General features: G+C 43.1%; 1 protein-coding gene across 4 annotated transcripts in view; it reads left to right on the top strand.

Moving 5' to 3' along the window:
* The window catches only part of c19h8orf34 (chromosome 19 C8orf34 homolog), a 54,601-nt gene extending 42,106 nt beyond the window's left edge, over positions 1–12,495 (top strand). For 2 of the 4 annotated variants that reach the window (XR_004694143.2, XR_004694142.2), the window contains exons 11-15: positions 1,736–1,862; positions 5,771–6,261; positions 7,765–7,861; positions 11,156–11,311; positions 12,027–12,495. Coding sequence is in view for 2 of the 4 variants with exons in the window: in XM_035141873.2 (XP_034997764.1) it covers positions 1,736–1,862; positions 5,771–6,261; positions 7,765–7,861; positions 11,156–11,214 (774 nt within the window). In the remaining 2 variants the exon portion in view is untranslated. Of the gene's footprint in view, positions 1–1,735; positions 1,863–5,770; positions 6,262–7,764; positions 7,862–11,155 lie in introns of all 4 variants that reach the window. The other 2 variants (XM_035141875.2, XM_035141873.2) reach the window with 2 other exon arrangements.
* Positions 12,496–14,168: the final 1,673 nt, after the last annotated feature.

Genomic DNA, 14,168 nt, shown 5'->3' with positions numbered 1-14,168 from the left:
CACTATAAACTTATATTACTATTATATTGTACAATAAAGATTATTCCCATGCATCTGTTGGTGGCCTTGTTTGCCAGCGCTGAGAAGACCCAGAGCTGGAGGAGGACAAGATGAAGTCATGCTATTGGATTTGGGGATACCACCAAAGAGAGAGAAATAAAGTTGGGGAGGGGCTTTAGTTGTAATGTTCAACCCGCCATGCTGCTTTATGAGGGCTGTAATTAAGGACTGGCTTGCGGCGGTGTGGTTCTGCTGCCACAGAACGCCTCATGTATCTGACACACAGAGTTCAGTGCAGTAGACCCTGGGAATCAACTTCTGCCATTTATCAGAGGATCGTTGCTTCACTCGTTTTCCACCTCCTCTTTGGAAATATTTCCAAAGTCCATGTCGAATCTCGAAAATCATAAACTGAGTTGCCTGTTCTATCCCAGGTTTGTCTTTAAATATTTTTTGGAAGACTGCAGTGTATGTATATCACCGATCTCCCACAGCCTTCCCCTGTGTCAGCACTCTGTCAAGTCCGCTCTCTCATTAATCGCTTAGCACATCAAATGATGTAAGTGCTGGCATCAGAAGTATCATAACTTATCTAGTGTAAACCCAACTTGCACGAGGTGGAGTTGCGTCTGACAGATTTTATTTCTCACCTGTGCCTGGAGCCCATGTGCTCTCGACCCATTGGCTTAACAGATCATCTGCCCACTTGTGTCCCATCGCGGGAATAAATAGGAGGATTAAATGTGCTGCCAATTCAGGACTTGGCAAACCCTGGGCTAACGGGTCCTCTTCCAAATCATACACATGGTCAGGAAGAGCTAGGAGCGAAACAGGCCAGAGCAGCCACTGATAATGATCCTATCTGCCCTTTTTAGAGTTTTCTTTAACTAGTGCAGTGCTCATTCTAATCCTGCCTGTTTGGAATGGGCTGTTTGTTTGCCCTGTGGTGATGCTGGTTGCTGCTGTCTTTCAGAAACTATAAAAGTGACCTGCAGTAATTGAGCCGTGGCTGCAGGACTCAGTCCACAGAACCCAGAAGCTGCACCTCCGCTGCTGCACAATGTTCACCTGGTGATTCAGAGTTCAGTGAAGCTCGACTCACTTCACAGAACCCATAACTGGAGAATCTGTAAATGCACTGCTGTGATGATCAAAAATGTCTCTTACTTTGATGAGTCCCAATCCACCTCTGCAACAGGTTGCCTGTTTATTCAAATGTTATTGATACTGAACGTGTCCAATGTCCAAATTCGACACTGTACTTTCTTGGGCCCTTAACAATACACATGCCAAGTATGAAGCGGATGAGATGAAATCCAGAAATGCGTTCCACACACAGACAGTCAGATTGATTCTCTGCACTTTGGAAGCGATCCAAAACGTATTGTAACTACTAGATTCCTTTACTACTGCTGCCAGGCTCTTTTCCAACAGACTAGTGTTCACACAAGCCTCTATAGATATACTTAAAGTGATATAAAAGTCTCCTGAACCACTACTGAAAGTCTCACGCCCCACATTCACCAAACAGAGCGCACTGCACCCTCCGAGCTTTCATCTACACTTGTTGTGTTTTTCTAAAGCCCATAAAAATCATAATTGCCTCTTTTTTTCCAGGAGATATGGCTCAGATATTTCCAGCAATGGCTGAAAATTGTATTAAGAGTTAATTGAAGGGTCTCCCCTCTAATGTGACTTTCTCTCTCCCTCTCTTCTTTGTGCCTTTGCTAACTAGCGTCAGGCTGTCTGGGAGGCTGATCTGAAGGCTGTGAGAGGTGGGACCTCTGTCGGGCAGACGGGCCCGCTACTGGGAGACGCCCTCTTTTCCAAGGAGCTGGAGAACATGGGCAAACAGCTCGCTGGTACGCAGCTATGTGTACATGTGTGTGTTTAATGTGTGTGTGTCTGTGTGGAACGCATGTGTGTGGTCTGCCTTTAGTGTCTGTGTGAGTTTGTGTATGTATTGGTGGCTTTAATGATGAATTATAAGTCAAATACTTTGGAATGTACACACACACACACACACACACACACACTTTGAACTTCAGACTTATGTAATAGAAAGGGGTTTAGTGAGTACTTATGAGGCGGGGGAGGGGGAGAAATCAGTTTAATTAAAAAGAGATTTCCCCACTAAATGTGTCAGAGGAAATTTGAAAAATGATTGAAATAACTTCATTTTCCACATTGCAGAATAACTTCTCAGCTGCAGCTTTGTCATGTTTACGTCATGCGCTGCCGAGTCATTTGGAAGTGATCGAAGCCGGAGATTTTAACTGACACATTGGAATTTGTGCAGCACTTCGGAAATCGTTATTCTTAATGAAGTTCGAGTCTCATCTTTGATACATGGGACGTCAGGGCGACTCACAGGCTGCTTTTGTTGTCGGAATGATCAAATATATATTTGCTTGTGAATCAGATGAAAGAACAGGAACGGGGGCCAGAGGGAACGACGCCATTCACCATCATATGTCAGCCACTTGTTTGTTAATGCGTGTCCTCCCACTCTGTTTGACAGTGTCACTGTGTGTTAAAGAGCTTGTATGTGTCTTCACATACCAGACTTATTTGAAGCATATTTGTCCCGCTCGGTGAACCGAACACTGTCGCCCGGCGGTGGTCCCAGCTGCAGTGAACTTCTCAGCTCATCAGGACTGAATAAACTGGTGCTTAGGAGGCACTAAAACTATTTATGTTAATAGCAACCTAACAATCCCCCAGAGGTCCTCAAATGGCACTGATTGTTTTATACTGAGTTACTGAATATTCAGGCTGCGTGCTCCCACCAGGCAACAAGCTAATTCAACTCTTTCAAGCCTTTTATTAGCTGCTCAAACTTTCCATGTTTGGAGCCAGAGCCTCACTCTTCATCTTGCATCATGAGCCCAATAATGTGCTTGTGCAATCCCCCGCTTAATCGCCCTTTAGTGAGGCAATGAATCTAATTATATTTTTAAAATAATATTAATATACATAGTACTGCGAAGTTCATTGGTTATTGAAGAGTTAGAAAGATATAATGTGGAACAATTCTTCATTAAAAGGTCTAAAAACGTGTTCTGACATTAACAAAATGTTTCTTACAATCTTCAACCCCCAATTTTGTCAAGTTATTTAATTAATTTAGTTAATTGCGTCATATCCACCTCACCCGCGGCTTTGCCCGCCTCTGCTATAACTTCTCAAGCAAATGAAGTATTAGGAAGGAAATGCACACAGCTAGCCTCCTGCCATGGTTTGTATCGGTCACTCGTAGAAGACGATGATAACTCCCATGATCCCACGCTGCTTCACGACGTCATCAACCTTTTGTTATTGTTTGGATTGAAAGTATTCTTCTGGCCAAAGTTACATATTGTACTATCTAAGTGCAGTTTAATTCAAGTTTTACTAAAGGGTGGGTTTATTTTTTAAATGTACGCCATTGCTCATACAATACAATGGTTTTGTAAATATGAAGAAATGCCAAATACAAGAACATGTCATAGTGCTCGATGCATCAGCGTTGAATAAAGAGAACAAGCGTAGCATTGCCAGCTTTCGATTTTTTGGCACTTTTCAAAGCTACAGATATATTTTTGGCCCCGACTCAAAAAGTATTTAGTTCAGTCCCCAGTCTTAGTTACACCGTATTAAAAATGAGCACTTCTGCCCATTTTTGTACTAATCCAAAGACAATGGCTGCTTTATAATGTATTCAGGCAAGCCGTGTATTGAAACATCGTAAGCCTGAAAATGAAACCCAGAGAAATGATAGGACATTTGTATGTTTTCAGTGAAGGAAACTAGTAAAGTTAACGCAAGACCTGAATGGTTGTATAGCGTGCCGTGGCCCTGTACGCTCTTACCATGTGCAACTGCTGTTTGATCAAAGAGTTTAATAGATTAGATCTGTTTCCATTTCTTCTTGTCTCCTTCTCTCTGTCTCATTTTCTCCCCGCTTCTCTTTTTTCCCCGCTCTTCTTATTACTGAATGACTGGATCAAAATTTATCAAAAAGATTTCTACCATATGGATTTGGATGGTCCCCCTTTGATGTGTAGGAGCTGTCATTATACATCAGTGTCTGCGAGACGACTTGTAATATTTCTGTATCAAACGCAGTCAGCTGCACAGGATTTCAAAATAAGGCTGCTCCTGATCGGTCACTCCTCGATGCCAGGAAGTGGAGGGAAAGCACTCGGTTTACAATAAAATCCCGAGTGGAGCCATTTATGGAAGGCCGACAGATTTTCACAACGCTGACATGTAGTGTTTATCATTCTACTGGTAAATAACTTGAGATTAAAATGTCAACTTTATGGGGGCAGATTACTAATGAACATGTCCTGTTTACAATATAATAATAACACCAGTCACAGTGGGGACGGTGTGTGTGCGGTTAAGGGCTTAAACTGGGAAATCATTGAAGTACTTAGCCCTTATGTAGAAGGCCTTCTGGTCATGATCTAGCTTTTTATCAACCTAATAACAAAGTGGGTTTATGGTTTCTACCACAACGTCTTCTGCAGTCCTGTCACCTCCGTGCGCTGATGTCATGACATGCCCCGTACACCACAGAGAGTTAATTTTCTGTACTGACAGAGCAAGGCCAACGTGTGACCTAAACCTCTGTTATTATCCAGAGAAGTGACATGTGTACAATGTACGAGGGTTAAAGCAACACAGACGCATGCAGGTTATTGAACATAGGCTCTGCAGTGTGCTGTATGTGCTCTGCAGTGTATCTCACTGTAAAGGTCACCCTGCCTACAACGAGAGCTGATTGAGCACAGGAACAGCAATCTAATTATGCATGTCAGAGAATTAAATGTATTTGATCCCCGAAGGATGCTATACAAAATAGTCTGGAATACATTTCAACCCAGTAATGTCCCAAAGCTGCATTTAGAGTAGTACAGTTTGAATACTGAGTGGATTTTTGTCAGTGAACTGGAGCATGTGTTTCATTTTTGCCTGGAAAAATGTTGTTTGTGTCGCAGGTAAGCACCGCTCGCACAAAAACAAGGGGAAGTCAAGGTTTGTGAAACACTTGTCACGCTCCCTTTTGTTGTTTATTTAACGTCACATAAATACAGTATTCCAGAAATACTTGCTGTTGATGAGTCACTCCCAAAATTATCCCCCTCAAATGATAACTCCCAGACTGGTGTGTTGAAACTCGATTGCCAAGATCTGTAGCGAAAGCAGAAAACATGGAAAAAATTACCCAGATGTTGATCGCAGGAGTTGGCAGCGTCACTTCTTCTGCAAACAGAAATGTTTTTGAGACTACCAGCGAGGCAAACAAATGTGTTTTTGTCAGGAACAGGGAACAAAACTATTACCAGGCTGTGCTTACTGTATATCAACTTGGAACCTTTTCTGACACAGGAAGCCGGATCCACCACAATTTACAGGGTCTATAAATATTGTCATCATTGCCCAGAAGAGGGATTAAACCGGGCGGTCTCGCCCACTTTAATGCTCAGTAAAGTTTGTGAATCATCAGTCTTGTAGGACGCACACTTACCTCCACAGCTTCTGAATGTGCTGCAAAAAAACAAGTCATGGAATATCTGAGTCCATTTGCCAGTTATCTGGGATTCGTGTTAAACGCTACATGAATCATTGCATACATATTCAATTTCAGTTCAGGAAAAACAGGATTTGAATAAGGAAAACTACACCATCTCACCCATTCAGACGGTGCATGTGTTGACTGTTTTAAATTTAAAGTATGACATCTGGCTCCTGACTTGAATCGTGTCCTTTTTTTCCCCTCCAGAGGTTGAGAAGGATCTGGCCAAACTGGCAGAAGTGGGGAAGATGACCAACTGGAGCTCGAATAACCTGCACAGTAGTCTGCTCCACACCCCTCTGCGCCACAGAACACTGCCTGACACGCTTCCTCTCCACAGTCTCGTCTCCAGGCCACAGTCTCCCGCCAGCAGCCTCTCGGGCAAGCCCTGTGGCGTAGGTCTCCCTTTGCTCAGCCCCAAGCCCACCTCCCTGGTCATGGGTCGGACTCAATCTCCCAGCAACCCTGGGAGCAGGACTCAAACCCCCAGAACGCCCAGCAGGCCTCTGACCCCAAATAGTTTACTGACACGCTCCACCTTTAACACCGGATCTCATAAAGAGGTGACCTTCAGGAGGTCACGGAGCCGCCCTGTGACGCCAACGAGTCAGCCCATACATCCCCGACCGCTGCTCACCCCTCCAGGACTAAGCACGACAGACAGCCTCGGTGCCAGCCTCCGGGCCTATCTGTCTGAGGTGAGACCCTAAACTGAGACATGCACCATAATCCTCAAAAACACACTTTAGTTCACTGTGCAGATGTAAGGAATAATGACAAGGCACATCCATGGGGAGGAGGCAAAGACGCATTGTGAAAGCTTTGGCCTCATGAATTCACTAAAGTCTGACACAGAAGCTGTTCCATCATGCTTCCAGTCTTTTTGCTAAGCTCGGTGTCTTCTGGCTGTAGCTTCACATTTAATGGGCAGACATGAGAGTGCTAATAATTTAATCTAACCGTTGGCAAGAAATTGAATAAGAGCATTTCCAAAAAAAAGTAGAACTCTTCCTTTAATGGACACAGTAACTTCCATGTCCATGACATAAAACTCTACATATTACACTTGAGGTGTTTCTTCCGTCTGTGATTTATCTGGTAATAAAACAGATCATGTACACTCACAGTGTGTAAATCAGAAGTAAATGTGTCATAAACTTTGAGCCACGGACTTGAAAATGGCTCCAGCTTCTCTCTAATGTTTTAGTGTGTGAGTGAACTTGTGTGCTGAGTGTCAAACAGGCTCGATGCCCAAGTAAAGCTGGCTGCGGAACACGAGAGCCTTTTTACACACAGAGAGATTATGATGGAGAGCACCAGAACACATAACATCACACATGTGCAGACGCTCACAAACACCGGCTCTGCACACACTGGGGGGGGGGTTAGCTGAGAGTCGTGGAGGTCTGTACAGTAGGATGTCGTTTCATTGTGGAAAAATGAGTCTGGCATAAAAGGGGGACTTTCAATGGGATTTCTGTCTTATATTCCTTTCATGATCTACTTACAGCAGCGCTATTAAAATACAAGACCTGTTTGAAGGCTCTATAAATGGAGGGGGGGCAGTCCCTCTGTATACTCACACTTATACTAGTTGACACCTAGTTAGATCTCTTCCCATTATCAAAACAGCGGTGAGACCCAGTCTGATTTTACTGAGGCCCCCTGGTCCCATGGTCCCCAGGCCTGGTTAGAGAGTGAGGGACTCATGAACCTTTTTGAAATACTAATAAAATAATAGATTATTAAGTTTAAAAAAAAAGTGAAACTAAAAAGTGGGTATGGAGTAAATGTTGAACCAGTGACTCAGAGAAATAACAACACAAATAGGGGGTAGAGCTGTCGTCCTCGAACCATGATATTGAACATAATATGATGCAAAACATTGTAATATTGCACTCTATTAGTAATAATTAACTGGTAATGCAGGATATATTGGTTTCTTTTATTCGTGCAAATATTGAAACAGTACTTTCCATCATCAAACTTTGAAAAAAAAATTTGTGCGGTTATTTGTACATTGCCGTTCAAGTATATGAGAATGGTTTTGTACAAGTTAAGTTTTAGTGATGCTATGATGATGAATGAACTGACAGGCTGAATAAGATTATTTTTCTTCTCCATTTCTCTCTCTGTCTATTTAATCCACAGAGCAAAAATAACAAAATCTCTTCCATGGTCTCTGTTATTTTCCATTTCAGGATGAGTTTTACCAGCAGTTACAGGCCATCAGACAGCCCTGGCACATCCCCAGTGACACAGACAGTGACATCCTGGAGCCTCCTGAACAGGATAACAGTGAGTGACGTACCTACCGCTTCCTTCCTTCCTTCCTTCCTTCTGTATTTTCAAACTTTAAATTCATTTTTCGTCATCTTGTTGTATTCCTGCTCCTTGTACTAGAGCGAGGGATCATTTGTTGTTCAGTTCAGTTGCTTGTGGTTTATTAAAATCTGTCTATTGAATCAACAGTTCTCAAATTTGACTAATTCCAGCCTCTAATGTTTTTACCTTAACCCCAGTAAGAAGTGAGGCTTGTTTTATATCTGTAATGTGACTTTAGTGAATAACCGATGCACGAAAGTGGCAAAAGACCTATTAAAAAAGAATGAAGATTTATGTGCAACTATTCCTTGTAAAATTACTGAGATGGAGCACAAGGGCTGACACATAAAAACTGACACAGTTCGGTGAATTCCTCGGGGGTGAAACGTTGTCATGTAAAACCTCTCTTCCTGGCACCACCTTTCGAGATGTATATCTATCACGATCCAGTCAATAGACATGAACGGTCCAAGCTAGAAAGTCATAAATCCAGTCCGAGCAGTGGTCTGGCTGCGATACAGTACGCCACATTACTCCGGCTTTGAATGTGACTGAATTAGATCAGACCTCCTTGAATGTTCTCGGCCATAAATCACATGGACGCATACAGCAGCTTGGTCTGATAGTCGGAAGGCTTGCCAGAATGAAACTAAGAGGAGTTCTCAATCCACTGATGTCTACTAACAGACTGTCAACTATGTGCCCTCTTAATTGGTTTACACAAGGCTAAACGTCTCAGATCCTCGAAGGTGTTTGTCAGGATTTACACTGTAGCTGCACTAAATGCAAACTAACTCATGTAAATATTACATATTTTTTGCAGGACAGGGCGTTTTAAGGCCTGATGTGTTGATATGGAGATATTGGACAGAGCAAACAGCACACGGAAAATGTTGCTAAACCTAAAGCTTTACGATTAGGGCTAGTATCTGTCCACATCTTTCCACTGACTGAAAGACTAAAAGACTAAAGGGGATAAGCATGGAGTTAGCATGTTCTCCATGTCTGCATAGGTTTTTTCCAGGTACTCTGGGCCTTGTGTCCATGGACTCTAACCCCATGTACCCCGTCTCTCGCCCAAAGTCAACTGGGATTGGCTCCAGCTCCCCTGTAACCCTCAATGGATAAGCTGTATAGACAAAGGATGGATGACAAGGAACTTTACGTTTACTTTACGATATTATTAGATCCTGAGACCCTGTGTGCAAAGTGTATTATCTGACCTGACATGCTGCAAACTGGTGCTCGTGGAGTGTCCCAAACAGGGAAGGTTCATCTTCTGGGATACCTCACGGGTGTGTTATGACCTGATCAAAATACAGAACCAAATGTCATGGTAACGTGGCTTGTAGCCGTAAAGACATCTCGTGAGTGGAGTAATGTGCTGGATGGACAGACGCACCAACATTACCATATTTAGTTCCTGTCACAACTCTGCTAATGCCAACTCTCATATTGATTTGTCCCCGTCCAAAAATGACATTCAATGATTTCAGAAAAGTTCTTTGATTAACTTGGCCCTGTTCTCTCCGTAAACAAAGCATCAGCTACTCGATCTGAAAATCAAATGCACGTGGGCCTCAAAAAGACAGTTTTCATTGATGTTATGAAACGAGAATCCCAGTCAAACAAAGATCAAGCATGCAAATGGTTGTCACATGGAAACACAACCCCCTGACTAGTTCCTCCAGAGTGCCGTTGTTTTGCCAAATGCGTATCTTGCAAAATAAATGGATAAATTTTCCTAATAGCCCCTGGGGGCCAGCTCCAAGTCTTGGCAATGGTAGTGGCATGTTGAGAAAGAATACAAGCCACATATTGAGTTAGAGGTGGCTCAGACGCAGGGAGAGAGAGAGACTGACAGAGAAAAGGAGACCCATCAGCCACAAGACGTGACAAAGCGTCTTCTGGCGTGAGAGAGGGCCCACAGGAGTGTTCACTGAAATCTGGTTTGTGTGTCTTTGTGCATGTGTGCATGTGTAAGCATGTGTTTGAGTGATTGTATTAGTCTGGGGAGACATTAAAATTGTTTTCAGCAGCATTTTTTTGCCCCCTTAATTCGTCAGTCTTTTCAGGGGTAATTCTTTGACCTTTGAATTGATTATGTTAAATTGCATATTGGCAACAGAACACTTAATTTGTGCCACAAATCTACTCCACAAACAGAGGAAGAAGGAAACAATCACAGAAATCTTCCACTGCTGCAGCCAGTTACTTGTTGTAATTGTTGTCTGATCACAATTACTCAATTTCTTCTGGCAGGAAAACGTGAAAAACAAATCTTGTTTTTTTTATCTTACTTCATTTCACATTTTATTTCAAACACGTGGTCATATTTGTACTCAAACTTGTTTGCTCTGCTCTCATCATGTCCACATACCTATATGTGTGTGTGTGTGTGTCCATGATTATTGGGCTCACTTCATTAGTGCAGTGACACCCTCTTCCCATTATCACAGCAGATGTGTCTGAGCCTCCGCCAAGCGTGTGGTGGGAGTTAAATAATGTGGGGAAAAATCCATAGGTATTTCCTGTTATTCTATAAACTTCCACAATGGGACAACCACACATACCACAAAGGAGATGAAAGACGTCTGTTCATTTTCTCACTTGTAAACCATTTGTCCTCATGTGGCCATCTCCCTTAGCGCAGCATTGACGTGTGGAGTGGAAGTAGATCAGAAAGTTACGTCACACACCTGTCAACACAACGTATTGGATGTAACAGTGATCGGTGTAGTTTGTGTTATTCATCCTCAGAGAATCAAAATGAATAACAGCGGAAACAGTGTTGTTGCACGTGATGGACATTGTAACCATTACAGCTGCACACAAGTGCGTCCAGGTCAAGCGGGTCGTTCACAAACTAGAAGGTCGGCGGTTTGATCCTGGGCTTCTCCAGCCTACACTTTTGGGGAGTGGCAATGTTGTCCATCATTACGTACAGTCTTTGGCATAGAGCCTGTAAATAGGGAAATCGCCTGGCTGTGTTCAAAGCTAAAAGAAATTGCTATCCAGTTTCTTTAAAGGTCAGTAATTGGGTTTCAGTACAAAAAACTGAAGCCGAAAAACAGCAGGGAGGCCATTTTCTGTTTCAGTCCATATGTGCTTATCTAAGCTAACTGGTTGTTCAATATTTAAAGGCACAACATACAGTAAGTCATAGTATTATGACAGTGTCAGCCAGTGAGTACAAGTATCTCAAACCTTTCCCTAAGCTCATCATGCACCTCTATGTGACACACATTCTGTCTTTTATTTTTACAGGTGGTGCCCGAGATGCCAGTAAAAGATCTGTGTTTTCAGGTGAGATTCTGAACAGTTAGAGGCGTCACAGCCTGAGATCCGCAGAGACAGATTCACCTCATGATGTGCTGCGTCCCACGATCCTCCAAGACCGGCTCCAGTCTGACTTCTGTCACTGTAAGCAACTGCCTCAAACTGAGTGTGTCAGTGTCTGTCAGTGACCTCATTTGTAGCCACAACACGTTACCCAAATAACTACCAATGGGTGACTGACCGTGGAGGCCCACGCCTTCATTTATGGTCCATTCAATTACCGTCACAGACTAAATGGAGGGCACGGTGGCTCTGATACGTGATTGGTAGAGCTTGCCCATGTGTGGAGACATGAACACCGTTGCCCAGTTCCATTAAGTCACTCGGGCTCTGAGTTTACACGCAGCAGACAGTGTCAAACTCTCAGCGTCAACATTTGGGAGAAGGAGAAAGTCTGTCTGGTTTGAGGTTGTCTGCGGTTCTCCTTCTTGTGGCTCCGGAGGTGCCCACAGCTCCCAGTGTCAGTGTGCCAGTCTGGAGGGAGATCTGAGAGCAGGCTGCTGCTGCTGCTGCTTGGCTATCGGAGAGGCCAGAGCATTGCCATGGTAACCAAAACTCAAAGCTCGCTGCTTGAGTCACCCCAATCACCGCTCTCCCAGAACTTATGAAATACGGTCGTTGGAACCTCGACTGGGCAGCAGCAGGCCTCATTTTCCACCTCATGTTTGCACTGTGACATGTTTAAATATTCAATGGCTGTTTCATAGTAATTGCCCCAGTTATTATTCTTATTAGCGGTTCAATGTGTCTGATTTTTGGTTTCTAGGAGACTGATGTTTTTGTCTCTCATTTTTCACAGGCCTATAGTGACGGAAGACCAGGGACATTGATCCAATCAAACTATTATGCAAACCACTGGACATTTTGAATATGTGTATAGAGACGATTATTTTTGTAATTCACACGAATGAGAAAAAAGATTGTATACTTTTTTTCACAGATATTTCATAGACATTGTACTGTAACTGTATGATAAAAAAAGTGAAAATATGACTTCAGAGTATGAAATACAACATTTATTTTTGTTTGCTCTATAGCATGCTATTGAACCTCCGTGTGGAGTGTAGAAACAGATGCATTTTGTTGTTGACAGATTCTTTTTCCTGGCCTAGTGCATATTCACACTGTGAGGGCAGCACAGCCGTGTTAGGAAAACATTTATCGATACGCACTGTTAAAAGATGTAGTGATTTCCAAATAATACGCAAGTCGTAGAAGGAACACAAGGAATGCTGTTATCTTCATTAAAATGATTTGGTGCACATGTCCCCGTTGTGTCTCAGATTCTGTTATTGGACGTGCAACACACTAAGACCGGAGTTCAAACTGTGGCGCTGACGGAGACGTAGAAACCTGTCCTGACCAACATGACGCTGCTCCTGTGTGTATGCCTGGGCATGTTTTGGTCAAACTGTGGTCGTCTGAGTGTCACACGTGCGTCGTCAGCACCAGAGACGCACGCTCCATGCACACACACTCTCCCCGCCCTGACACGGTCTGATCCCTCCATTTTGAAACCTACTGAGTTGTGTTGTGTTGTGTGGTGCGGTACGTTCAACCGCGCCAGCTTTTTCGAGTCTGTCTCGGGGATGTGGTCGACAAACAACCCAAATCTTCTGTCTCCTTTCTTTGAGGGTGATTCCTGTAAAAAAGGATGTGTGAGAAGACTAATCACTTTCAAACCCCACCCTGTAAAACATGGTATGTGTGGAGTAATGTCTCATGTATTGCTGCACATTTATTGCTCATTGGGACGGGATGTGGTTTTTCAAAGATCCTGCAGAAGAATTTGAGGACACGGCATAATCGAGTCACACTGCTGCCTTTATATAATCTTTATATCGCTATAAACAATATTTTCCTGTCATGCTCTATATTCCATGTTCACTGTGTTTCAGGGGAGTTCAGAGTATGATTCCCATCTGTTCGTGTCCCACAGATCAGCAGCATGCTAACTCGGTTTGTACTATCAATATTTTCCTTTGAGTTCATGTGTCTCCTCCGGTCCTTCAGCTGTAATGTCAGCAGAATATCGAAGCGTGAGCAGCTCTGGAATAAGGCGAGATGAGGACTTCAGTTACAGCCACAGATGTCACACAAAGACAGAGCACCCCCCTGAGTATCAGCGGATGTCTCAGCACGTCACAACTTGTCAAGATGAAATGGTTTTAACCTTACTGATACCTTTGTGTAGTATCATATTTCACATTAAAGCCACAAGACCTATGTATTACTATCCCCAAATGTATCATGATTGTTAATTTTATGCAGCACACATGTAATTATTTTGTTAAAACTGCGCAGTATCACTCACAGATGTCACGATATGAAGAATTTGGGGGATCACGTTTCATATCGTTAATACCACCTCTCTGGAGTATAAAACCTCTGATATCTCTTCAAAGTGTGTTTTCTGTGCAGGCCTTTATACACCAGGCCCATTCAAAGCAACTGCGAAGGCCACCCAGGAACAGCAGCAGACATCACTGCTTACTGGGAGATCCGGACCACCATCAATGGTCAGCAGACTGACCCAGGTCTTAATTTACAACCCAACAGACTGGGATTTATCCCGACGTACAGCACAAATAAATCTATGGTGGAAGGGAGGTATGCTTTGAAGGCATATAAAGTCAGTATCGCTCGCTGCTTGAAATGTTCCAGTATGGTGAGAATGTGCTGTATGTGGGAAACTAGTCATGTATGTGTGTGTGTATGAAACCTGGGACTGTGTCAGTGTGCATAGAAAGTGTGTGCAGATTTGTATGAGTGGTGTTACTGAGTAAATGGCACTTAATCTTAGGTGGGAAATTTAAAATGCAATTAGCGGAAGAGGAAAATGAGACGGAACAGAACATGGCACATGTGCGAGTACGTTTTATTTAACTTTTACTTTAATATTCTCAATTCAATTCATTTTCCAAGACAAACTGCCACCTCC

This window comes from Hippoglossus stenolepis, chromosome 19 (assembly GCF_022539355.2).
Source record: "Hippoglossus stenolepis isolate QCI-W04-F060 chromosome 19, HSTE1.2, whole genome shotgun sequence".
NCBI classification, from domain to species: Eukaryota; Metazoa; Chordata; class Actinopteri; order Pleuronectiformes; family Pleuronectidae; genus Hippoglossus; species Hippoglossus stenolepis.
The sequence above is the reverse complement of the archived record's forward strand: the minus strand, read 5'-3'. Positions and strand labels throughout refer to the sequence as shown.